This window comes from Apis mellifera, linkage group LG8 (assembly GCF_003254395.2).
Source record: "Apis mellifera strain DH4 linkage group LG8, Amel_HAv3.1, whole genome shotgun sequence".
Classification (NCBI taxonomy): domain Eukaryota; kingdom Metazoa; phylum Arthropoda; class Insecta; order Hymenoptera; family Apidae; genus Apis; species Apis mellifera.
In genome coordinates this window covers 11,719,046-11,747,032 of record NC_037645.1, presented here as the reverse complement: position 1 = coordinate 11,747,032, position 27,987 = coordinate 11,719,046, and the positions used below count along the sequence as shown (strand labels likewise).

Below are 27,987 nucleotides of genomic sequence, written 5' to 3'. Positions count from 1 at the left end.
ACAATTGCAAATAATGATATCCATTCTATTATATTTCTAAAATATTAGTTAATATTTTCCAATATTTTATAAGACATAACATAGTTTTAATTTTAATACATAATTTTTTTTAATTATTTTATTTTTTAATCTTCTGTATTTTTAGATTTTACTTCATTTATAATTCCTTCTTCCAAAAATTTGATATACAGAGGATCCTGCTCAGCAACAACATATGAAAGTGTAGCTTTCATATAATAATCTGACATTAATTCAATATTTCTTATAACAGTAGAAAGAAGATGTGCTTTTTCCACATATATACCTATGAAAAAAATTTAATCAATTAATTAAATTTAAAATCTTGAAATATTTGCTTTTAAAATTATAATTTAAATTTGTAATATAATTAAACAAATTTAAAAAAAATTGAAAATTTTTCCTTTTAATATTTATTATCATAAAATGAACATTTCATATTTCATAAATTATTTTATATTTTATTTCAAAGAATAAATAGTTCATAAAAATAAGAAAATAAATCTTAAACTTACCTGGAGTTTCAAACATAAGATATGCAAAATGAACATGAAGATAATAATAGGATGGTTGGTAATGTAAATATATTCTAAGTTGAGAAGCAGATATATTAAACTTTTTAGCAATTACTGCAGTTCCAGCTTCTCTTATATTTTTTAATAGAGGAAGATGAAATGCATTTAATTCTCTTATGGATCGAATCTTTTGAAATGGAAGTGCTATTAATTTTAATGTATTTGGTTGTCCATCCCATTTCAAATCATTTACTATTATAAATCCAGTTTTCTCATCTTTATCCTCATATATAATTTTATCTTGTTCTGCTTTATGTTCCAAAATATTATATATCCACTAGAAAAAATAAAAATTTAATCCTTTAACTTAAATCTTCAATAAAAGTAATTTCTAAATTAAATTTGTATTAAATATCAAATTATTAATAATATTATAAATTGTTATATTATAAATTAAAAATTTTAAATTATATATTTATAATTTTAATATAAAAATATATTAAATAAATTTTTATCATTTTAATTAAAAATATTATTAATTATTCTATATTTTTTATAAATATACCTCTATAGAAAAACTGCTTGATTCTATGTACGGAAGAGTAATTTTTTGATAAAGTTCATAAGTTTCATCTATAATATGAAGTTCTTTCCTTCGAAATTTTTCAATATGTTTTTCTGTTGCAGGATGTATTATTGTTGCATTTATACCTTAAATAATATACAAATTTTCTATAATAAAAAAAGTTATAAGAAAAAGTTATAATGTTAGGTTATAAATTCATTGCCAATATACCATTAAATTTTTTTAGTGGAAAACATTCATAATTTCCATATATATCATTATTATAAAGTTTATGAAAAACTGTGTCTTTATTAAACAATTCTGTCATTGATTGTTCATCGTCTGAAAAATTTTGTTTTTCTAATATGATAACAGCAGAATCTTCGAATCCTTTAAAAACACCTTCTATACATATTTGTTTTCTCATACAATTATTTTGTAATATCTTTTTTATATTGAATATAGATGAGCAAAATTCTGTTTCATGAATACTATTGACATTTTTGGATGTATTTTCTATTTGTATTTTAGCTTTTTTCGTTGGTGGACATTCATCCGCACTGTTGTTAGAAGATATTTCCGCCATTGTTGATGACATTCTTTCAAACAATTCTCACTGTAACTTCAAAAATTATAAATCTAAATAAAAAATATTATAAATAAACATTTTTGAATTATTCTTTTTATTAAATTACATAACTTTCTTTTTAAATAATACTATCATTTAATTGAGCAAAATTCTTAGATTATATAAATAAAAAAATGAAAATCATCTAATTTTTATTGTTTATAATGTTTGAATGCATTATTGTTTATATTTATTATATATATTATAAAAATAATTGTTTATTGTAATTATGTTTAATTCATATGTAAATTTAATTCGCCAATAGTATAAATATATATATATTTATAATATACCTACGGGATCCACAGATTGAGTACAACTGTTATATGTGTATACATATATAGATTATAGATATAAACGAGATCTAAACACGGTGGCGAAGATCCAAAGCAGAAACTTTATCTTTTGGTAACCTTCGTAAGATTATTAAAGACGAACATTAGAAACGATCTACTACGTGAGCTAAGAGGTTAATAACGATGCTACAAGTAGATGATAGAAAGGTAAAACATCTATTCATTTCCTTTCCTTTTCATTTTATCCTTAAATGTTAATTCATACTAAAAAATCATAAATTTTTGTTACAATTTAATCTTAATATTTTTATATTTTTCATTGTGTATTAAGTATTTTCAAATTATGCGTAATAAATAATGTATTTTTGGTATTTTTATGTAAAAAATTATTTTTATACTAAGGTTATGTATTTTTTTAATCATTATTATGTGATTCAATTATTCTTTCCATTTTTTTATGTAAGATTATAATGGAATACATTATTTTTTAAATTTCAAATTTATTATTACGATTTTCTTTATTATGAATAAAATAAAATTTAAATTATTTAAATCGTAATATCGTCAGAATTGTAAATATAAGTGCAAATTAATAGAAATTAATAATTTATTTATAAATATATTTCTCTTATAAAATAGAATAGAATAAATAATTATCTATGATTATTACGAGTTATATCATAACAAAATCTAAAATTAAAAGCTAAATATATAATTTCAATATTCAATTTCAATGTACAAAATAATTTATATTTATTATAATTGTTTAATAAATTTAAAATATAAATATAAAACATTATAATAACATTATAAAAATTATACAAATATTTTTGTTATATTGAAATAAAATATATAAAATATAGTTCTTATACTTTTTATAGCATTATACAATTCGTAAGATATAAGAATAAAAATATTATTAAAAATAAAAATTTTAAAAAAATAAAAACTAAAAAGATAAAATCTTAAGAAAATTTTTTTTAGTATCAATTTTTTTGTATAAATTTTAAGAAAATCACCAATTGAAAGACTATTCTTCCCCTTCTCCTTTTCTTAAGATCATTTATATCTTTAACAAATCATGTGTTCTAATATTATATATAAATATATATTATTAAGTAATATGTATTACATATATGTTATTAAATTATTAATAAATTTGCAATTTAAATTAAATAAAAAAATATTTTTTGTTCTAAAATTTTAATATTTATAATATTATTTATTTTTAAAAGAAACAGATATGAAAGAAAATAAATTTTATATTTATATATATATATATATATATATTTATTAGAATTAGATAATATTTAAATTCATTTTCATTAATTAAATTTCATTAAACAAAATCTATTTTCTAATAAATTTGAAATTAATTTATATTGTTAGTTGATAAAAAATATGTATAAGAAAAAATAAATAATCATTATTAAAATTAAATTATTAAAAATTAATTAAAATATTAAATTTATAAAATTGAATAATTACTTTTATAATTGAATATCGCTTTTAATAATTCAAGGAATGAGATTATTTTCTTAGATTTATTATATATAAAATACTTTTTCTTGGCTATGAACATACGATAGAACATTATTTCTCCTTGTGATACGTTTATTACGCAAGATTATGTGGGATAGTCTGCGGTTATGCTTTATTAGACTGCAGAAGATGCGAGGCTTACTTTTGTAAACATGTGTGATATATATACTATTATATATATATAATATTTCGTTTGCTACTTTATACGTATGAATTATTATATATTATGTTTAGTTTAATATTATTGGCAAAATATAATATTTATAAAACAATCAATATCGGTTTTAAATGTTCAACTGTCTATTATAGGCATATCTTTATTATATAGCTTTATTATGTATGTATATATATAAAGAGAGTGTTGCGTTAAATATCATTATCAAATTTAAAAAAACACAAGTTTATAAAATTTTAATTTGAAATAAGAATATCTGATATGAATATTATTAATAATTGCAAGATCACTGGAATGATTTTTTAAATTAAATATTCTTTGCATAAAAATTATTAATCATAAAACAACAAATAAATATGTTTTATAATATTTAGAAAATATTCTAATTTATGCATGAAATATTATAATATGTATTTTATTAATTTTTGTATTGACTTTATATTATTAGATACGATTCAAAACGTATATATATATATATACTTACATATATTCAGATAATTTTCAATCTTATTCAAAGACAATTAAGTCAATTCGAATTGTTTCTTCAAAATAATAATAAAAAGATTTGAGTATATATACATATACATTTTTGAGTATATATTTATTTTTTAATTCTAAATACCAATAACCTTTAATTTCATCGTAATTTTTATTGGAAAGTTTGAATATTTCAAATTATCGCATCATATCGTTAATGAAAGATCTAGAAGTCAAGATTTATCTCGTTGTTTGATAACCTTTTTATTTTATCATTTTTATTAATCATTTTATTGATAATGCAGACTATTTAAATTTATTTATTTTTTATATAAATATGTATTTTCAGTCTTTCAGCTAATGACATTTCTATGACGAAAAAAATTCTAAAAAAATCCTGATAGAATAATTATTTTTTATTTTTTTAATTTAATTTAATTATCTATTTTAATTTCTTCATAATTTTGTTAAGCTTTAAATAAAACTTCTTTTATGAAAAAAAAATAAGGATTTTAAAACATAAATAAAAAATATTAAATTAAAAATTGTTTATATATCAAGATTTAAACAAAGAATTATTTGATTCATCGATATAAAATTGATTGATTGCTTTCAATATGTTAATCGATAAAGTAATAACAGTATAAGTAAAAATAAACAATAATTTAAAAATAAATTATTTTCTTTCTTTCTAGAATACATAATTTATTTTATATTATTTTATATTATTATCGACATTAATCAAATTAGTAATCGTTCAGAATAATTAAGATAAATGGAAAATTATTATTATTATTATTATTATTATTATTATCTTTATTTAAAAAACGGTCTAAGGTCTAACGGTCTATCAAAAAAATATATATATCATAAATCATCTATTTTTACATTTGTAAATTTTGATATCATGATTAAATTCTAAAATAAAATCATATATATATATATATATATATATTATATGTATCACTAATCGAATATTTGTAATTATTAATTTTAAATCAAAAAATATAATATACAATCATATATAAAAACATATGTTATAAAAAATATATATAAAATTAGAATTTTTACAAATTTAAAATTTTTTGAAATTATTTAATAATTATTGTATTAAAAATATAGCTTCAACAAAATGTTACAGCAAGAATTCAAGTTAAAGAATTTTGTACATATAACTACTATATTATATAATATGCAATCATGAAAATTCAAATTAATACATTACTTAGCAAATCTCATATACGTATGTACATAATTTAGTACATATATATATATATATATATATATATATATATATATATCATATTTATTATCATAAATATTTTAATATTATCTTTTAGCGATATCTATATATTAATAGAATTAACACACGTATATATATATTTAAATTATTGTTATTATAGTACATATTCTATTATATTCTTTTTTTTAGTTTTATTCAAAGAAAATTCTTTAATTTTAATAATATATAAATATCGTTATTATGTATATCAAACTAAATTAGTAAAAAGTTCAAATTTCAAGAAATCGTTAATATAAAACCGAATTAAGTCATTTCATTAATGTTGCTAGTTGATTTTAACGTTTACGTTGTAACTGATTACGCGTATCTTTCGTATTTATTATTTTCTATATTTTAGAATAATATAATATTAAGAAAAAAGTTCAAATGGCATTTTGAAATGAAAAACAACGTGTAGTTAAATAAAATTTTAAAACTAATGATGTTACGTGACCTTGTGAAATGTAACTAATCACGATTCGGCCGATAATGAAACGATCATAGCGCCAAAGTTGTACAATCGCGTCGGTTAATAGCATTATGTTAAAAATCGTGATTGAAAAACTTAATACAAATATATACATTTTAATTTTTTTTTTTATTTCTTCCTTTATCATCGTGTATACGGATGCAATATTTATACGATTCACTTTTCAGAAATGATAATGATAGGTAGCTTCGATGATACGCCGTTGATTTATACCATAGTGACACATCCACGCTTGTTGAAGATACATTAACTCGCGCGCTCGTATCGCGTTCAGTTGGTTTCGTTCATTCGAGAGTTTGAGGATCTCGAAAGCTTGGTGTCGGTTAGACGTGAATTTAAACAATCACTCGCATGCTGTGAGTGACAAGAGTGAAAATTAATATTCGCGCGCACTCTCGCTCTTTGTAGAGCTTTGAGAAATATATATATATACGAATGGAATACTTGTTGAATGTAAGTGATCGTATATGTGGAGAAAAAAGATAACGTAGTTTTCTATGGTTGTCAGAATTTTATTGAAATTTTTTTTTTTTAAAATCGATGATACAAATTTCTTAGAATATATATAATCATTCGTTTATTGTTATATTATAAATATAATAATTAGAATTAATTCCCATAATTTGTACAGAACATTCCACTAGAAAATAATTGCGACTGTTTGCGTCCAATGAAATTTGGTCGCGCGAACTGTTTGATTGACATAATCCATACTAATTTAAACCTTGCATTTGTTCTCTTGTAAACATTGAAATTTCCATTCTACCATCATCCAAGCGGTGAACATTGAAATTGAAAACATTAGATAACATTTAAATCGAACTCAATTGATAATAATCGAATAAATCAGCCGTTTAAGATTCATTCGTTGATAAAAACTTACGATTCGAATTGTTATCTAAAACGCTTTATCATATATAATATATTTTTTTATATAATTGTAAAAATTTAATAAATACACATTAATGCAATACAATTGTCCATATTACATCATATATCGAAAGTTTGCCATAGTAATGGTTAAAAAAGATTACAGATACAAGAATATGCTTGTCATAATCTTTGCAAACTAAGTTGTAATTATATATTTCTATCTTTTTCTATCTTTTTTTTTTTTTAATCTTTCATATAAATTCAAAACAATTATCATAAACGAAGAAATTAATATTACTTGCTTCTGATATTTCACAATGTTTGTATAAATTTTTATTATTTATTTTTTTTTATTAATAATATTTATCAATTTGAAAATTTTTATTTATAATTTTATATTATATTATTATATATATGTGAATGTAATATTTATGATTATATAAATATCTAGGAATAATCTAATTTGATTAATTTTGATATAATTTTTTAATACATTATACTTATGTAATATCTTTTTGAGCTCATCATCTGATATTTTTTTAATTATCTCTTTTGTTTTTAATACAGTACATATAATATTATTATGATATATTTAAGAATGATATTCAAGATTTATTTTTATATTTTATTTAAATATACATATCACAGATTCAATAAATATAACTGATCCCAAAATTCAGTCAAACACTTTATTTTTAATTTTTAACTTAATTTTTCATCATGCATTCTATTTTGTTTTACAAATAAAAATAAACGAATAATTAAATCATTGCAGAATAAAAAAATAAATATCAAAAATTAATATTTTGTTGTCTTTTTTTATTAATATATAATTTTTAATAAAATATTCGAATATTCAATATACATAATTTTAAGACCAATTGTAATTTTGCGAAGAGAATAAAGTTTTACCTAAATAAATATTTTAAATATTTGTCATAATTTTCATATAATAAGAAAGTCAAGTGCAAATCAAGCATAATTAGATGTATTCATCATTATGTAAAAATTAAAAAAATATTTCGAAATATTTTATAAAATTATATTTTATTAATATTAAATTCGAATAAATAAGATAAAATAAATAAAAATTCTATGAAAATTGCTTCATTTTTTTGTTTAAAAAAAAATGATAATTGTTCTGTTTATTTAAAATCACGATAACATTTTCAATTTTACAGATATATTGTTGAACTTTGTTATTTTGAATCAGATGAAATTCAAATAATTACATTTCCTTGGTTTGATCCTATTGTAATAGGGAAATAATTCGTTTAATAAAGAATAATGAATTGGTTTTTGTGCAACCAATAGATCGCTCGTTGAAATTATATTCTATCTTTTTTTCTACTTATAAAATTATAAAACGTACAAAGACGTATAAGACTAACTAAGAAAGCATTTAAAGAAACGATTTCCATTTTTGGAGAAATAAATGAATTCCTTTCTTATAAGTATTAAAGACAGTATCACTTATAGCACCCGATTTTATCCAGATGATAAGATCATAAAATCATAAAATTGAAATATTTAAAATGAAATAAAATCTGAAACCATTTAATAATGAAATTCTTTTAATAAATTCTATTCTCAATTTTTCCTCTTATTTTATTAATAGTAAAATTATCAAATTTCATCCCAACATCCCATTTTTACTTCTATTCACCTTATTTCATTTCATAATATATCAAAGATATTCAATTTTCATTACAATTTTAAACTAATTCGATTTTTTCTTATTTATCAAATATATGAATGTTATTTTTAACTATGAATATGGTTAACATTATATAACTAACTACTACTACAAATATGTATGTACGATATATAATAAAGTTCGCAGATTTATCGTGGTAAAATAAATATATATTTATTTCATTGTAATGAATTTCGTTGTAATCACTTTCAAGCTACACTTTTTGAAAACGATATATCGATGTCTTGTCTATTCTTCGTGACAATTTTCAAAAATTGTTTTGTAATATATCTTCCATAATTGTTGATATTTTATTTTCTTATTTTTCTTTTCACTTCTTGATAATATTTTTTTTACTTTTGAGAAAAAAATAATTGGAGGTTATAACTGAAAATCTACTATAGAGCACAACTATTTCTTTTAATAAAAATTTTCTCATTAATATTAATACGCGTTAAAAGTAATTAAGATATTAATACTGATTATTCCATAAAATTATACTTAAAAATTTTTAAAATTACATTGAAGAAACATCAATGCGTGCTTTCCAAAGGAAATATTTCTAAAATGGCTACGGTGATCTAGTAATAAAATATGCAATAATTTTACAAAGAGTTTGTGAATTTTATTATTGGATCTTTTATTAAATTATAATCATTTCAAATTCCTTATGAGAAAATGTAAAAAAATATATTTTCAAACAGAGTGAGAAAGATTATATGATAATTTTCATCGAACAACTTTATCTAGGAAGATCTATTAAAATCAATATATAATTTGAATTGATTTTGAAATTAAATGCAATTTTTTATTTCAAATAATTTTCCTTCAAAATGAAAAGAATATTTATTTGTAATTCAAGACGGTAACCTCGAACTATTTGTATTTCTATTATGATAAGTGATTGTACTAAAAACCGATAATATTAATGATTTTACAAAATGTACATATTGGCATAAATTTTTATTAAAATTATTCATTTATTCGCAAACGTATACATGATATTATTAATAGGATTCGTATTTTTAGTACTATTTCTCAAAATTAATAATTAATAAAACTGTGCAATAATAATAAACAATAATAAATATATAATTAATTTTTTTTTAATTCTAATTTCTTTACATTTTTTTACAAGGAAAACTGATAAAACATCTTGGCATTTTTGAAATAGCATTATGAAATTATGCTTAGCTTTCTATCTTTAATTTAAACGTTATTAAATATTATAATTATTCAAATATTATAAAGATTTTCTTTAAATTTCATAAAAATTTCGTATAATGAAATGAAATATACAAAATTATTTATTTGATCAGTATTAACGAATTTAGATTTGTTTATTATAGACACGTAAAAAAAAACTAATTTTTATTTATTTTTATAAAAAAAAAATGATCAAACAAGAAACTCAAAAATAATCACTAAGAAACAGATATCGATTTAACCTGACAATATTCTCTTAATTAAGGATAATTTAATAGAAACCAGGAAAATAGTATCTTCTTTCTCCACGACTATTTAACGACTTACTTCTTTCTAACGAGTAAATAATTAACAACGAGAGAGAGAAAAGAGACAGTAAATAAATAAATTAAATAAATAAACAAATAAAAAGTGTAAAACCATTATAATACGTCATGCACGATTTCTCGAAATTGGATGGTGACGATGGCAGCCTGAAGCGGTTTATGAAGAGAAAAGGTATTTATTACTTTGTCGTTTACCATCTTGGTGAATAAATCCGTAGGCACGCGGTCATCAACGCAGTCCCTCAGATACGCAGGCATTCCGCGAAAGGACTAAGAGAGATGCCCTAAACGAGCTTCAGCATGAATTAGAGAAACTTGAGGCAACCGCGACAGGGGATATCAAGGAGGAAATTCATCGGCAGTTCGATGGCTTTACTCATCTCTTTCGACGATTCCTCCAAGAAGAAGGACCTTCGTTGGAATGGGATCGTATACAAAAATTGCCTGACGATGCGGTAAATAAAATTATAATTGCAATATTTTTTTTTATTAATATTAAGATTCTTTTTTATTTTAAATAAAGAACAAGGATAATTATTTTCTTCAATAAAATATATATTTCTTCTTCGATATTTTTCATATTATCTTGTATATTATCGATCATCAAATACTTAGAATAGGAATAAAAACGAACATTAAAGAATTAATGTGCTAATAAATTTATGTAATTAAAGATTGAAACTGACATTTTTATTATTTGATATTCGTATTATTTTTTTTAATTATAAGAAAAGAAGAATTATATATCAAAATATATGTTATTCAATTATGATTCAAGAGTATAATCTTCCATAATGATTAATGATGAAATTTAAAAAAAGAAATTATAAAGTTAATGAAGCTTGGTATTTTTAGATAAGAGATTATAATTCCTTGCCAACTCCAGAAGGAGAAGAACTGAAAACTCTTTTAAGCAAGTTAATCGTTATAAAACTAAACGGTGGCTTAGGAACTAGTATGGGATGCCATGGTCCAAAATCTGTAATAGCAGTACGCAATGGACTTACGTTCCTTGATCTGACGGTACAACAAATTGAGGTAAAAAAAATATATATGTATATATGTATATAAATATTATGATTATAGAAATAAAAAAAAAATGTTTAATATGTCACGAGAAATTTATTTTATTACTTATTATTTCTTATGGACACAGTATTTAAACAAAACTTATAATGCTAATGTTCCGCTCATTTTGATGAATTCTTTCAATACGGATGATGATACACAACGAATTATCAGAAAATACAAGGGAATAGATGTTAATATTCAAACGTTTAATCAAAGTTGCTATCCTCGCATCAATAGAGATTCTTTACTTCCAACTGCAAAACACTGCGATATTGCAGATGATATTGAAGCGTAAGATTAATATCGCTAACAATTTCAAATATTTATTAAATACGTTAAATTTATTTATATAAATATTTATAAATATTTTATTTATAGATGGTATCCTCCTGGTCATGGAGATTTTTATGAAAGTTTTCGAAATTCAGGTTTATTAAAAAAATTTATAAAAGAGGTAAAAAATTTTTAATTTTTTCTATTTCTTACGTATAAAAAATTATATAAAAAATATATTATCATTTATTTATAATAAATATTCTTTTTGAATATAGGGACGTGAATATTGTTTTATTTCAAACATTGATAATTTAGGTGCTACTGTAGATTTCAAAATTTTGAAATTATTATTAGATAAACGTGAAGCTTCACCTCTTGAATTTGTTATGGAAGTTACTGATAAAACTCGAGCTGATGTTAAGGTAGTAAAATATTTTTTTTATAAATTTAAAATATTCAAATTTATAAAATAGAATGTATCTTTACATATTTTTCTAGGGTGGTACATTAATTAAATATGAAGATAAACTACGTTTACTTGAAATTGCTCAAGTTCCAAAGGATCATGTAGATGATTTCAAATCAGTAAAAACATTCAAGTTTTTCAACACAAATAATTTATGGATAAAACTTAGCGGTACTTTTTTTTTCTTAATTATAAAATTCATAATTATAATATGTATTACTTGTTTTCTTTTTAGCTATTGAAAGGGTACTTGAAAAGAATTCTTTGAACATGGAAATTATTGTCAATAATAAGACTTTTTCAAATGGTTCAAATATCATTCAATTAGAAACAGCTGTTGGAGCAGCTATGAAATCATTTGAAGGAAGCATTGGTAAAAATTCATATATTTTGTATTTTGTGAACTTTAAAATTTTTTAAATAAAATTTTAATTATCTATTGATCTTTTATTATAATTATATTATTTATTATTATGTTCTTATATAAAACTATATATAGGTATAAATGTCCCTCGGAGTAGATTTTTACCAGTGAAAAAAACTTCAGACTTAATGCTTGTTATGAGCAATTTATACACTCTCCGCAATGGTTCATTAGTAATGAGTCCTCAACGAATGTTCCCTACCACACCTCTTATAAAATTAGGTGATAATCATTTCGCAAAGGTTATTATTTTATTCATAATTTTTATGAAAATTTTTAATTTTTAATTTTTTATAATAATAATATGATTTTTTTTATAGGTCAAAGAATTTCTTACTAGATTTCCAGCAATTCCAGATCTTTTGGAATTGGATCATTTAACAGTATCTGGAGATGTTACTTTTGGAAAAGGTGTAACTCTTAAAGGAACTGTTATAATTATTGCAAATCATGGAGAGCGTATTGATCTTCCATCAGGCACAATTTTAGAAAATAAAATAGTCTCTGGGAATTTACGTATATTGAATCATTAAATAATGAAAAAAAAATTTTATCTATTGCACAGTATAAAAATCAAGAAAAAAATAGTATATATTCATTTAACATTACAAATAAAATATACAAAATTTATAATTTGTGCATAATTAAATATTATTTTGAAAACAATAATAAAGAGTTTATAAATATATTGTTTCATTTTTACTTTCATCTTACTTTAAATATATTATATTAAATTATATTTAATTATATTAAAATATTTATAATATTTTTCTATTTATTATCATTTTATTTTTCTAAATTCTTTAAAATTAATATCTTATTAATATCTTTTATATTTTTTATTTTATTCTTTTAGGCAAAAATATAAAAATTTTAATTGTAATAGAAGTTAAATTGTACACGAAGAAAACACGTAACAAAAATTTAAAATAATATTCATTTGAAAAAAAATAATATTCAAATGTGTGTGCGTGCACGTGCGTATGTAATATATTATTATCATATACATATACTTTTGGCGCCAAAATGATACTAGTAGCTATAATGTATAGATATCGAATCTATTGGAATATACGTGTAAAAAATCTTATAATCTACAAAGTATTCTAGTATCAAAGCTTGAAATATATAAAATATTTCATATTTATGAAACTATGTTTTTTTTTTTATTATTCTCATATTTTGAACGGCAGGCTTAAATGTTGATACACTTAGTTCAGTTAGTTTATCGTTTGAATAGATTTTAAGAAGTAGTGGGGATAATACAGATAATACAAGTGTAATTCTAACTAGACACTACTGTATTTTCAGGTAGTATTGGCTATGCTTTTGAATAATTAATATAGTGTATATTCTTTTAATAGCATATATATGTGTATAATTAATAATGTTTAAACAAAGTTATACATACATTTTTAGTTTCTTAATATTTAATAATTTTTTATTATTGGATTTTTCTTCTGAAAATTCTGTTTACTACTTAATATTAAGAAAATTTATGCATTTGATTGATTCAAAATAACTTTTAAATATAGTATACGAAAATTTGTCATATAGAATTCTAATTAAATATTAAATTATTATAAAAAAATTTTAAAATATTCAATCGAATTTAATAAATGTTTCATTAATTATGTAATACTTTGCTTACGACAGAATTTTACAATAATAATTATATAAATATTTAACAAAATAATAATTTTTAATTTTTTCGAAAAAATTTCTTTTATTTTTTTCTTGAGAAATTTTTGAGAAATATATTTAAATATTTTTTCGTAGATTTTATATTTGTATTTTTATTATATTTGTAGATTTTATAAATATATTTTTTTTAATAATAAAAAAATAAAAAATATATATAATATAAAAAATAAAATAAAATAAAATATTAAGTAAAAAAAAAAACATTTTTCATAGTGTTAATAGATTTAATTTATTGAAAAAGTTTCAAGTTATTGAGTATTTATTCTTATAAAATTTATCAAGCAGTAATTAATTCAATTTTTAATAATTAATTAATTTTATATATATATATAATTAATATATAATTAATAATAATTTAACCAGAGATATATTTAAATTCTTCTTTTTTAGCAAAAGAATTTAATTAATTGATTAAAATGAAAATATATAATATTTATAATATATTTATAATATTATTTATATTTATTTATAAAATTAAAAATGTTTTATTATAATATTATTAAGTTTGCAAATTCTTTGTCATTCTTTTTATGTAAAAAAATAATTTTAATGTTTGATGTAAGTAAATAATTTTATAATGTAATTTCTTATATGTGGTAAAAAATATTTATATATTCAAAAATATTTTATGTAAAACAAAAACGTATTTTGATTATGTAAAGTATAAAATAAGTATTATGATTTTGAGAGATAGATTAATATCCTATACTTATATTGATAAAAATTTACAAAAAAAAATCTCAATTTTGAATTTCCAGATTAAATTTTTATTTTATTCACATTTATATTTGTTTAAAAAAAAAACTATAAAATAAATTTTTATATTTTAAAAAAGAATTATAAATTGAAATCTTGATATTAATGTTATTACATAAAGTAGGTCTCATAAGGTAAATGCATTTTGTTTACTATTGATCAGTTTATTAATATGCATTATTATTTGTCAATTAGAACTATGGAAATAATAAGAAATATTAACTAATTATTTATATAATTGTTCCATATAGAATTTATACATAAAATAATTTAAATAGTGTTAATAAATATTATAAACTTTGAATGTTTTGAAATTTTAAGGTTAAGGTAAATTTAAAAATGATTTATTGCATAAATTTGTAATAATTTAAATATTTAGATATATGAAAGGAAAAATATTTTTATATTATTTTATACACTGCATATGAAAAATTCTCAGAAAAAAAAATATCAAATTCTAGCGTTTTTCAATTTTCTTTTTTAATATGTCATTTTATTTTTTATTTTATTTTGCATCATTTTCAACTTTTACTTATAATTTTAAATAATATAATATTTTCTTTAACATTCTTCATGTTTTTTCATTGTGTATTTCAATTTTTTAGCTATAAAACTCAAAAAAGATTTTAATTCATAATCCAATATATTCAATAATAAAGAAAAGAATATAAAAGCAATCATAAAAAATTATAATTAAAATTCATTTAAAATTATAATATAATTTCTTCTTTTTTCCTATGATCTCTTCATATATTAATTTTAATAAAAAAACTTTAATTTCTCCTTTTTTTAATTATTTTATAAGTATTATAGGATATCCTGCTAAATGGAGCAGGTCAAGAAGAGACCAGAATTGCTTCATTGCAATCGGTCTCATAATATATTAAAGGACTTAATGTTCAGAGACTTTGGATTTTTATATTATAATTGTTGTAAAACTAAAACACGTGGATTAGAATCAATTGCTGAAATGAATCTTGTTGGAAAAAAGCATAAAGAATTGGTAATTATGTTATATATAATTTTTATTTTATTTTTATTTCATTTCTCTTACTTTAATTTCTTGTAGGAATATGATCTACCAGGATATCCTAAAGCAACATTTTTAATGGTTTTCAGTCCTGATGGGTAAGAAATTAAATCATAAATAAATTTTTATTATAAATTAACTTATATAATTAAATTGTAGCACAAAAATAGCATCAGCACATGGAAACCATAGTGTTTATATTACTGATGTAGCTACTAGGAAAAATATTAAAATTCTTTCTGGTCATCCACGTACTCCATGGTGTATCACATTTCATCCATCCTCTAGTCACATATTAGCTTCTGGTTGTCTTGGTGGTCAAGTTCGAGTTTGGGATTTAAGGGTAAAGTAGTTTTATTAAGAAATAAGAATAAAATTTAATAATTATAATTATAAGGAAAATAATATTGCAATGTATTATGTAATATATATACTATATCTATTTTAGGTGTATATATGTGATTATTATATTTGTAACATCAAATATAATATATATTTGTAAATATCAGAAATACAAAAAAGTGTTTCAAACAAAAATTATATCAAAGAGTATATATTGTGATGATAAATATTTAATCTTAATCTGTGGATTTGGAAATTGTCCTATGAGGATCATATTAAAATTTTTAAAAAGAATCCTATATTTTTTATTATATATCCTTGTAGTCTATATTAGAGTCTATATTAGAGTCTATATTAGTCTATATAGAGATATTTTTAAAACAATAGTTAAACATTATATGTATTTTTTTAAGTTATTGTTAAATTATTAATTTACAGTCTATAAAAAATATAAACTTATTTAAATTTATAACTTAAATTTATAAAATTTGCAAAATAACATTTTGAAAATTTTCATAACATAATTTAAGATCAAACACATATCATCTTAATATGTATCTTTTGATATCATAATTTTTTCTGAAATATTTTGTCATATTTCTGATATTTTCAAAAATAATTGAATGTATATATTTAAAATGAACAAATGAATTTTATGTATAATATTAATATTTTAATTTAAATTAAACATTTAAATATTTCTTTTATTTTTAAAAGAAAAATCTGTAATCTTAAAAGAATTAAAAAAAAAAATAGTTTTAAATATATATTTTTAGAAAAATATACTTTTAAAAAATTTTCTTTCTAATATTTATCTTTGGAAATTATTTTCTAATTATGTTCTAAATATTTATATATTTTACTTTTATACATAATATGTTCATAAAAACACAATAATATAACAAAAATATTTCTATACATTTTTTTAATAAAATTTATTTTATAAATTTATTTTTATAATTGAATATAAATATATTTTGTTGAAATAGGATGGTAGTAAAGTTTGGAACGCAGAAAGTCAAACAGTCATAGCTTCTCTTGCTTTCCATCCATTTGAAAAGTTACTTGTTATAGCAACAAATAATGAAATACATTTTTGGGATTGGAGTCGATCTGAACCCTTTGCAGTTATATCTACTAAAACTAACATAGAAAAAGTAAGGTGAGTTTATTGTATTGTAATTTGAGTTATGGATTATGAAATAAATTATAAATTAAAATTAATAAATATTATGTAAAAAGTATAACATTTAATTTATAATTGATAAAAAAAAAGAGAATTCATAATTTTTAAAATAGATAGTATTTAGATAGATATTATTAAAAAAAAACTAAGTTTTGATAAATTAAGATTGAAAAATTAAATAAATATTTTCAAAATATTTTCAAAATTTATTTTCAATAAACAATTTTTTATTAAGGCAAGTAAATTTTTCATTTCGAAAAATTTATTAAACTCGGTAATTTATACATTATTAATTATATATTATTATTATAAAAATAATGGATTATCTTATAATTTCTTCTTTATTTAAATTTATACATATGTATGGATTTATTTATTATGGATTTATATTATTATATATATATTTCAGATATGTAGCTTTTGACAATTTAGGAAGGAAATTAATCACAGGAATTGGAAATGATTATATAAGAGAATCAAGATTATTCAGGTATATATGATATAAGTCAAAAATATAAATTAGTATATATTTTTTAAGCTATTAATAATCAAATTTTATTATTCTTCATTGAATTATATAGATCCCGTTTAAGGTATGGTAGGATGTATAATAATCAAATATCAAATAACTATTCGGAAACTGCTCAAAATGAAACAGTTCAATCCTTTAGAACCATTGAAGAGCCTTCACACAGTACTCAATCAAGTTTACGTGATGCTGTAACAGTAGATAGTGATGTTATATTACCATATATCTGTAATTGGCAAACAGAAAGAAGACGAGGAGGATTGAATCTTCCACGTGACGATGATGAAAGATCTTTTTCAGGTACAAAAAATTTAAGATTTCATTTATTATAACTAAGAATAATCTTAGTTCTGATAATTATCAATTTCAGTAAAATTTAGTTCATAGTTAGTAGCATTAAGATCAATTTATATTTTAATTGATAAGTACAAATCGAAGTAAAGCCAAATATAGTTATATTAATAGTATATTAATGATAATGAAGCATTATTATATATAGAACCAAAAGCATATCAAAAAAATTTGTTGTTAATTTTCGCGATTTCATTCCAAATTTAGTTTGATGAATCTCATTGGTTCATTACATACTAATCGAAGATTTGATATACAAAATTTTCTAACAATTCTGTCCAATATTTGTCCACCATTAGTCAGAGATACAAATTACATATTTATATATCCAAGTGAAACTTGAATTTTTTTGAAATTCAAAAATTAAATAACTAAAAAAAGATCTAATTTTTTAAAATAATTTTAATAAATTGAATTTATTATTTTATCTAAAATATGTAATCTATTATTGAAAATTTTATCGAAATTTTAAAAACGACTTTACTATATCTTCAAAATTAATATTAAAAAAATAAAATGAATTAATATATCATTTAACAAAAAAATGTTTTTTTCATCATCAATATTTATAATTTAATTTTTTTATTATAATTTATTAATATTATATTTATATTAATATTATAATTAATAGATAAATTATAATTTAATTTATCTATATTGTAAATCTATACAATGGATTAAAATAATAACATTAATCAAATTTAATTAAATTATTATATAAAATATTAAATTTTTTAGAAGATGTCTCAGCAGTAGTAAGGAACTTTTCAGGAATTTCCGGATATCGTGTACAAGCATGGGATTTTTCTAAGGGGGAAATACCAGATATCACGAATTGTAAATATCATTATTATTATATTATAAAAATAAAATATTTCAAGTATTTTATTCATAAATACTTTTTATATTATAGCTGAAAAAAATATTGTTATACACAAGTGTAAAATACGTAATGATGCTAGTATAAATATTTCTTCGGATGGTAAATTATTGGCAACATGCTTTATGAGAGCTGCAGGTGAGAAATTATTTTAAAATAATATATATAACATCTTTTACAAAAAAATTTTTTTTAATATTTATATAATATTCAAATATATTGATTCTTTTATCAATTTTTTCACTAAACATTAATATAATTAATATAATAAAAAATATTTATGAACTTTAAATTAATTTTATAGGAGAGAAAAAAATAATTTATATTTTTCTAATAATAATTTCGTTTATTTATTAATAAATTGTTAAATTTTTACATAAAAAATTTTGAAATATTTTTATATTTATACATATTTCGTTTCTTTGAAAAATTTAATAATTAAGCAATACAGCGCATATTTTTTTTTATCAATAAATTATGATCTTTTTTTCATGCAACGTTATTTTTAGGAGTTTATAGTTTACAATGGGAAACTTTAGGAGAAGAAATTTATTGGACAGAAGTATATAATTCTGTGATTTCTGTTTCAATTTCGCCGACACAAGAACATCTTTTAGTAGGTCTAGCAAGAAGTGGTATGAGAAATGACTATACAATGGCTATTATTTATAGATTAACACATAAACAATCCCAAAATGACAAACCATGTATTCAAGATATGGATTTTAATCTAGCAAAATATTTACATTTTATGAACTCCAATAAAAGAAACACTATGTTATTAGTTAGAGATTTATTACAAAATAATCAATCAACTAGAGAACACACAAGTATAAATTGTATAAGATGGGCACCACAACCTGGCCAAGGTCTAGTTTATGCTACCAACACTGGTCGATTAGCTATTCTTCATTAATATATTTGTAATATTATTGTAAAAATAGAAATTTCTGTATTAATATGATTATTTTATTATAAGAAAAAATTATATATAAAAACAAAAGTTATTATTGTTACATGTTCTTAATGATATTTTTATTTTATTATTAAATTTTTTTATATATAATTCTTCTTGTTCAATTTTTAATATTATTTTCATTTTTAAATCCTTTCTTTCATTAAAAAAGATTAGGAATATATTAATTTCAGATATAAATATATTATTAGCATTTTTATTAAAAATAAAATAAATAAGAAAAATTTAAGTGAAAAATTTATAAATAAAAAAGAATATTTTTAATTACAAAATTTACTAATTTCTTTAATAAATATTAAAATAAAAATAAAATTGTTATTAAAAAAATATATTACAATAAATAAAAACAATTTATAATATTTACAAATTTTTTTAAATGATATAAAAATTATTTATAATAACTCAATATAATATTATATTTATAATTTAATTTACTATTTATAAAATTTATAAAAAAAATTTAAATACAATATAATCAAATTATTTCTTAAAAAATTATACAAATATTGTAAAGTTATTAATAATATACATTTAAAATTTTCTAAAGATATTATATAACATTATTAACAAAAATGGAATTACATTAAAAATATATATATATAATCATATAATTATGAACAGTATGAATGCACAATTTTATATTCTTCATCTTGAATATAATTTTTATAATATTTTAAATAAATGATTTTTTATTAATATATACTTAAATGCAACTTAGCCATCATCATATAATAAGCTATGTAATAATTCAGGAGTTTCTGGTTGTTTTAAACAAAGTGGTAATTTATCTTGTATATTTGTAGAATATTTATTTTGTTCTAATGGACCAAGATCACGATCTAAAATCGTTTCTATTTCATCATCAATATATAAAGAATTTTCATATATTTTTGCATACGAATTATTTTGTTCTGTAGAATTTATAGTCTCATTTATTGTATTTTGCAATTCGATCTCTGACATATTAACTGCATGAAAATTATTTAATGTTGTAGGTATATCACAATCAATTATTTGATTGTTATATTGTGTCTGTCGTCTTATTTCAGTCACAGAATCATGTATTTGATGATATTTTACCTGATGTACTTTTAAATTACCTGTTTGTGAAAATGTTTTTAAACAAAAAGTACAATGATATGGTTTCTCACCAGTATGGCATCTTGAATGTCTTTGTAATTTATATTTTGTTACAAATTGTTTTCCACATTCAGAGCATATAAATGAATTATTATCTATTTGAAGATTTTGATTATTAATAGATCGTTCCATATCCATATGAAAATTTATCATATGAGATTTCAATGAAACTTTATAACGAAATGATTGATGACAATTAGCACATTGAAATTGTTTTTTTCCTTCATGTCTTTCTTTATGTTTCATTAATATTTCTTGTTGATTGAAAGACATTTTACAAATCTGAAATATTATTATTAATAAATGAATGTTTAATTTTGTAATTTCTTAATAAGTTATTTAATATATTATTATAATTTAAAACAAATTAAATAGTACTTATTATTTTAAATTAAAATAATATATAATATATTTATAAATATATATTAAAAATATATAGAAATATAGAAAATATAGAAAAAATTATATTACAGACATTACAAACAAAAGGTCTCTGTCCAGTATGAATGCGTTTATGTCTATTTAAATGTGATTGACATCTGAAACTCTTAGCACATATTGAGCATGTACTTTTTTTTATTTGTTTATTTAAAATATTTTTTGATACTGTATCATTTTCTTTTAATTGATGTAACATATCCTGCAAACATAATACTTATTGTAATATCTTGTGATATATTTGTTTAAAACAAAATATTTTATTTAAAAAAAAATTAAAAAATTATTTTATACTTCTGCAAAATCAATTTCTAAAGATGGAGCTGCAAGTTGTTTTTGTACATTAGCTACCATTAAACAAAATTCGTCGAATATATAAATTTTTTGCTCGCAATCAATACAAACATATTTAGAAAATGCATCAGAATTTGAAATATTTATTATCTGAAACAAAAAAAATATTAAGTAAATTAAAAAATTAAGTTATATAATATATTTTATAATTTATTTGTTTTATATATACCTCTTTGGAGAAATATTTATTTATAAGTGACATCAATACAATTCCTTTAACTTTGTCTGTAAACAAATCTGTACCCTGCTGTTTTTCTTTGCCACAAAGACGACATAACTTCATATTTGCTTTATGCATCATCATTGTTTTCTTTATCATGTATAAGGTGAATTAATTTTTATAAAATTAAATAAGAAAATTGTAATTTCGTCTCAATTTTTTTCTTCTTTCAGGATTGTGTATAATTATGAAAATTATTTTTTTATTTTAAAAAATATTGTTGTTATTAATTTGGAAATTATATATGAATTATTAAACATATTGTTAAAGTAGTATTTTAAATATATATATTGTAAGTACACATAGTGTTTTGAACGTATAATCATGCATATAATAATATAAATATATATGAAGACAAAATTTCTATTTTTTGCATGCAAATAGCAAGTTACAAGTTGGTAACTCTGTTTTTAACAGTGATTCTCAATAAAAATAAATATTTGAATTAACCAATTGTGAATTACAAAAATTATCGCGTTAAAATAATTTTGTTATTTTTTTTTTTTGAAAAAATAGAATACAAATATTTTATCATTAAAAATTATTTTGAATTTAAATATTATAAATATTTTATACATTTTATATTAAATTTGTTATATATAAAACTTCGTCAAATATAATTATCATATTAAATTTAACATATATTTTATTATTTAAAAAGAAATTATATATTATTTATAATTATATTATTTCAAATAAATATTGGAAGTTTTTGAATGTTTAAAAATTATATATGTATAATATATATATATAATTTATTTTATATTTTCAAAACATTTTGAAAATATTGAATAATAAAATTATTTTTAAAAAAAAGGCGAAAAAATTAATTATTTAAAAATAATTAATATATAAAATTTTTATTTTAAAATTCTCTCAAAATATACAAAAAATATGAAATTTATATTTTAAAATGTGTAAATTAAAATAAATTTTTCTTAAATTTAAATGTTTTTCAAAATGATTAAAGCATTTATCAAAATTTTAAAAAAATTATAGCTATAATTTTATTTAATTTTATTATTTTTTATGGTTATATTTTTAATAAATATTATTTAAAAACTTATTATGTAACTACCTATTAAATTTATATATAAATTTATGTGCAGATTAATAGTAAAAATTGAAATTATTAATTAAAATGTGTAATATCAAACGATTTCCACATTAAACTTGAACCAAGTTTGAGTTTTGTATACAGATTCCATTTTTATTTTCAATCTGATAATAGGTTATGTAACAGAATTTTATTGTTAATTTATTGTAACAGATTTTATTATATTTCTGCTGTCAGTCTATTAATAAATATATATATATATATATATATAGATTCTATTATCCTTATTAAATTAATATTTTTTAATGACAAACATTAATAACAGTTTTAATAAAATCTATTACTTGCAGATTTCATTGATTTGAATAAAAAACGTTGTTATAATTAAAAAATATATAACAATAATAGTAATAAATATATGAAAACAAATTAAACAACTAAATAAAAAAAAATTATATATTTTTTTAATATTAACTAAATTATAAAAATTAATTATTTATGTTATCTTTAATAAAATTATATTTTTTTTATTTAAATTTTAGAATAATTGATTCAATATTTTTTAAAAGTTTATTATTGATATTTTATTCCTTAATTTTGTATTTAATATTTATTTTTAATGATAAAGTAATTAAAAATATATTAATTATTTATTAATATAACATAAATAATATGATATATATCTTGATCATAAATTTGTAATGATTATATATAATAGAAGTGTAAACATTAAATAACATTATAAATATATTTGAAATTCAATTTTTTGTTTCTTTTTATTTTTGATAAATTTTAATAATTATAATATCAAATATAAATACAAATACATATATTACCAAGATATTTTAGATACAGTTTATTGTTATAAAATATTAGCTTGTTAGAAGTTGGTACGAAATATGAAGCAAGTTGATGTTGTATATATTATGTACATTATATATAATAGATATGCTAAAATTAAATTTTTTGAATATTTTTCAATGTATACAAGCATCTTGGGCACTCATCAATATAAGTTATAACTTCTTACTTCGTAAATTACTTCTAATATAAATTGTATTATTTAATTTTATCAAATTACAATTTCTACTTATAAAAAATTTTATTTTGTTAAAAGGAAAGAACTTACACTATTATGGTCTTTTTCAGCAAATGCAATATTACTTTCCTAAGTATAGTCATTACATTATATTGTTATTATAAGTAATTGTAGAATAAATGAAATTTCATAATATTGTACATTATAAATTTAATCAATATACATCTTGCATGCTGTGAATTTAAAAAAATTGAATGAAAATTAAAACTTTGTTTTAAATATTAATTAAGCACAGACAATATTAGGAACATTATAAAATACAAAATAGAAATAAGAGAAAAGTAATTGAAATACATATAAGATATTCTTTAATAATTAATGTTTTATAATTGAATAAAATGATTATTTGTTCTAGATATATTAAAGCAATTATATGTTTATAATAAATGTATATAACTATATATCACAATTCATTTTTTTTAAAACATTACTGCAATAATATACTGAAATATTATCTTGTAAATTAAGCAAAAAATCTTGAAACTATTCTCAAAATGGAAGACTTGAAAGTCGACTGTTAGACATTTGCTTTCAAGTATAATATATGTTGTACTATAAATATTAATATTTTATTGACTATTGCATTGATATGTCATACAAAGCAATATATTATAAAATAAAAGCAGAATATAAACATATTTTATATTAAAAAACTTATTTGATAAATTAATATTTATTATATTATGACAATTTCTAAAAATAACATTCAAAGAAAACATAAATTATTTAAAATAATATTTATATTATAGTAGTCAACAAGATGTCAATAAAATTATTTTATTTATAATACCACTGTATGAGAAACATATATATTTAGATTTTTAATTTTTAATTGTTGATCAAGTATAGCAGTTTATCTTAGGACGCAAGATTGTCTTTACAATGTGATTCTATTTATAAAAATAGTTTATACTAAAAATATGTTATGCATAATAGTTATGTAATAATAGTTATGCATAAAAAATTGTAAATCTTAATTTTTTAAATTTAAAAAATTAAAATACTAAAACAAAGAAAACTTATGTTGCATATAGTTTTTGATTACTTTCAAGCAAGTATTTGGCATTTCTTAATGTATTTATTTATATACAACCTTTTTCACTTTCTATTCACTTTTTATTTTATCTTGTATGATATATAAAATCAATCCATTTATTATTCATTATTTAGTAAAAAATATATTTTTTTTATTTTTTGTTGATAAATAAAAAAATCTTGTTTAGGCAAAACTGCAGATATGTAAATAGTATCATTATTTCAATATACTATGAATGCCATTCATAATTATGTATGTTATTACATTTTAATATTATATACTATTATTTTTTAAGACTCTACAATAATGTATAAATTTTTATACATAAATAATAAAATACAAAAATAAAAATAAATTGCAGGTATTTTGTGATATATTAGAGATTCAATAAAAATTTAATTTAATTTTTATGAACATAATTTTTATTTTATTTCTATTTTTAATAATTTTATTAATTTTCTAAAAATAAAATATTATGAAACTATTGAATAAATTAAATAAGTCATTTAAAAATAAGTATTGATTTAATTACAATTTTTTTTACAAAATGAGTAATTTAAAAGTATTTTTTACACAAAAGAATTGCACAACAATAAATATTTTTTTTAGTAATATTATATAAAAAATTATTTCATATATTAATTTGAAACTTATTGCAACATTTATAAAAAAATTTAATTATTGATGCAATAAAAAATTTATATATTTGACAAATATTTATATGAATTGAAATATTAATCATTTTAATTTTAATTAGGAATTAATTAAAAGAATTTTTTCTAATCAGTCAAATGTAATATTATAATCATTTAGAATAATCAAAATTATTAAAAATGCAAGTAATATTTCATTTATATAATTCCATATACTAACAGAATGATTTTATTAAAAATTTTATTAAAATACTGCAATTACTATAAATTATAGATAAATTAATAATCAATATTTTTATATGATAATATTTAATTATTACTTGCATATTTAATGATCAAAGTTTTATAAACATTAATTTATATAAATACTAATTTTAATATCAATTTATCTAAACTAAAAGAAAAAGAGATACTTGTGATTAAATTTCATTTATAGGTAACATTATTGTTTTGATAATACACCTTTTTTTATTGCTCTAACTATATCTTTTTTGTAACTACATAAAACAAAATAAAAATCTTTAAAAATATATTCTTGTTACATTATAATTTAAAAATTACAGTTAGAATTTATTTATGAAAATGATATAATAAAACAAATATATATATATATATAAATATATATATAAATAAATTTTATATTTTTTATATTTTTTGAATATAAATATAAATTTTTCTTAATAAAGTTGAAAAATACAAAGTTATCAATAAATTATTAATAACTTTGAATGCACTTTCATTATTTATAAAATTTTATAAAAAGAGGAGTAAATATTAATTATTGATAAAACTAATATTAAATTAGTTTAGGCAATAATATTATATAATTTCGTTTCATAATAGTTTTATAATAATTGAGAATAAAATTGAAAAATAAAAAAAAGTTTGTAAAGAAGATTGAAGATTCTAATCATACAAGATGTATATAATTATTATATTTATATTATTTATATGTAATAAATTTTATTTTTTATTTTTTTGATGTTTGAATAAATAAAAATTATACAAATTAAATTCAAAAAATTTTTTAAAATATATATCTATGATATATTTGAATATTATAAAATATATACCAATTGTATTCCTTATATTTCACATTAATATTAATTCAAACTATGAATACAAACTCAGAAAAATATTTGAATAAAAAGAAAAAGATACATTATATATATCACGTTATTTCATTAATAAAACTTTGATTTACAAGTTCCTCAAAATATTTTTATTGATTTTATAATAAATTTTATTAAAATGTACAATATTTATGCAATATTTATGCATAGAAAATGTAAAAAGACTAAATTTAAATTAATATGAAATTTGTTTATATTATTATTAATGAAGTTATTATGAAGTTGTTTATGAAATCATTCAATTAATATTTTTGAATAAAAATAATAGGTTTATATCACAATTTGTTTCTTTTAATCAAAGAAGCATTAACAATATAAAGAGTAAAAAGTTTATTATTACCCTTAATTATGTAACATTTTATTTTAATATATTAAAAGGTCCCTGATTAAAAAATTAATTTTTATAGCAACTATATAAAATAAATAATTTTTTGATATATTATTTATAAAATGAAAATTTAATATGTAATATTTATATACATATTAATAAAATTTAATAAATTTAAAAAAGTTTGTTTATAAAAAAATGTTAGCAATTTAATTATTATAATATTTTATTATTTTATACTCTAATACTATTAAAAAATGTAATTGTACAAATCAATGAAACAAAAATAATTGAAAAAATTTAACATTTGTTAAATAATGTTTATAAAACTTGTATTGCATTAAAATATTTAAGTAAAAAAAGATACAAATTATTATGAATAATAGAAATGATATGCTTATAAAAAATTTGAAATTAATACTTATGTGAAGTAGGTTTGCACCACGTAC

General features: G+C 18.7%; 4 protein-coding genes across 14 annotated transcripts; 2 read left to right on the top strand and 2 right to left on the bottom strand.

Moving 5' to 3' along the window:
• Window positions 1-4: 4 nt before the first annotated feature.
• LOC552284 (m7GpppX diphosphatase) lies at window positions 5-2,220 on the bottom strand. 4 transcript variants are annotated; one of them, XM_006568507.3, is made up of 5 exons: window positions 2,020-2,220; window positions 1,330-1,714; window positions 1,099-1,244; window positions 534-870; window positions 5-304 (listed from the first exon to the last, which is right to left on the bottom strand). In XM_006568507.3, exons 2-5 carry the CDS (start codon window positions 1,694-1,696, stop codon window positions 126-128), a joined length of 1,029 nt encoding a protein of 342 aa, XP_006568570.2. In that variant the 5' UTR covers window positions 1,697-1,714; window positions 2,020-2,220; the 3' UTR covers window positions 5-125. The 4 variants fall into 4 exon arrangements, with proteins under 4 accessions (XP_006568570.2, XP_006568569.2, XP_624663.4 ...); XM_006568506.3 differs by having other exon boundaries at window positions 1,330-1,720; window positions 2,024-2,135; XM_624660.6 differs by having other exon boundaries at window positions 1,330-1,720; window positions 2,020-2,134.
• On the top strand, window positions 2,090-12,899 carry LOC412069 (UTP--glucose-1-phosphate uridylyltransferase). Of its 5 annotated transcripts, none has more exons than XM_006568504.2 (11): window positions 6,012-6,441; window positions 10,042-10,261; window positions 10,336-10,544; window positions 10,945-11,127; window positions 11,246-11,451; window positions 11,539-11,614; window positions 11,712-11,858; window positions 11,935-12,073; window positions 12,138-12,275; window positions 12,402-12,568; window positions 12,647-12,899. In XM_006568504.2, exons 2-11 carry the CDS (start codon window positions 10,198-10,200, stop codon window positions 12,857-12,859), a joined length of 1,542 nt encoding a protein of 513 aa, XP_006568567.1. In that variant the 5' UTR covers window positions 6,012-6,441; window positions 10,042-10,197; the 3' UTR covers window positions 12,860-12,899. The 5 variants fall into 5 exon arrangements, with proteins under 5 accessions (XP_395535.3, XP_006568567.1, XP_006568568.1 ...); XM_006568502.2 differs by having other exon boundaries at window positions 6,208-6,441; window positions 10,029-10,261; XM_395535.6 differs by lacking the exons at window positions 6,012-6,441; window positions 10,042-10,261 and adding an exon at window positions 2,090-2,229 and having other exon boundaries at window positions 10,308-10,544.
• A 1,923-nt stretch (window positions 12,900-14,822) lies between these two features.
• On the top strand, window positions 14,823-20,102 carry LOC727634 (activating molecule in BECN1-regulated autophagy protein 1). Of its 4 annotated transcripts, none has more exons than XM_006568511.3 (10): window positions 14,823-14,920; window positions 15,592-15,789; window positions 15,856-15,914; window positions 15,976-16,159; window positions 17,148-17,320; window positions 17,754-17,834; window positions 17,926-18,173; window positions 18,963-19,061; window positions 19,138-19,242; window positions 19,614-20,102. In XM_006568511.3, the coding sequence occupies exons 2-10, from the start codon at window positions 15,613-15,615 to the stop codon at window positions 20,018-20,020; spliced, it is 1,533 nt and encodes a 510-aa protein (XP_006568574.1). In that variant the 5' UTR covers window positions 14,823-14,920; window positions 15,592-15,612; the 3' UTR covers window positions 20,021-20,102. The 4 variants fall into 4 exon arrangements, with proteins under 4 accessions (XP_006568574.1, XP_016769265.1, XP_006568573.1 ...); XM_016913776.2 differs by having other exon boundaries at window positions 14,906-14,920; window positions 15,600-15,789; XM_006568510.3 differs by lacking the exon at window positions 14,823-14,920 and adding an exon at window positions 15,058-15,113.
• A 590-nt stretch (window positions 20,103-20,692) lies between these two features.
• LOC100576975 (zinc finger protein 567) lies at window positions 20,693-22,353 on the bottom strand. The gene is made up of 4 exons (XM_003251198.4): window positions 22,182-22,353; window positions 21,953-22,102; window positions 21,696-21,860; window positions 20,693-21,502 (listed from the first exon to the last, which is right to left on the bottom strand). Exons 1-4 carry the CDS (start codon window positions 22,329-22,331, stop codon window positions 20,795-20,797), a joined length of 1,173 nt encoding a protein of 390 aa, XP_003251246.1. The 5' UTR covers window positions 22,332-22,353; the 3' UTR covers window positions 20,693-20,794.
• Between the last annotated feature and the right edge of the window lie 5,634 nt (window positions 22,354-27,987).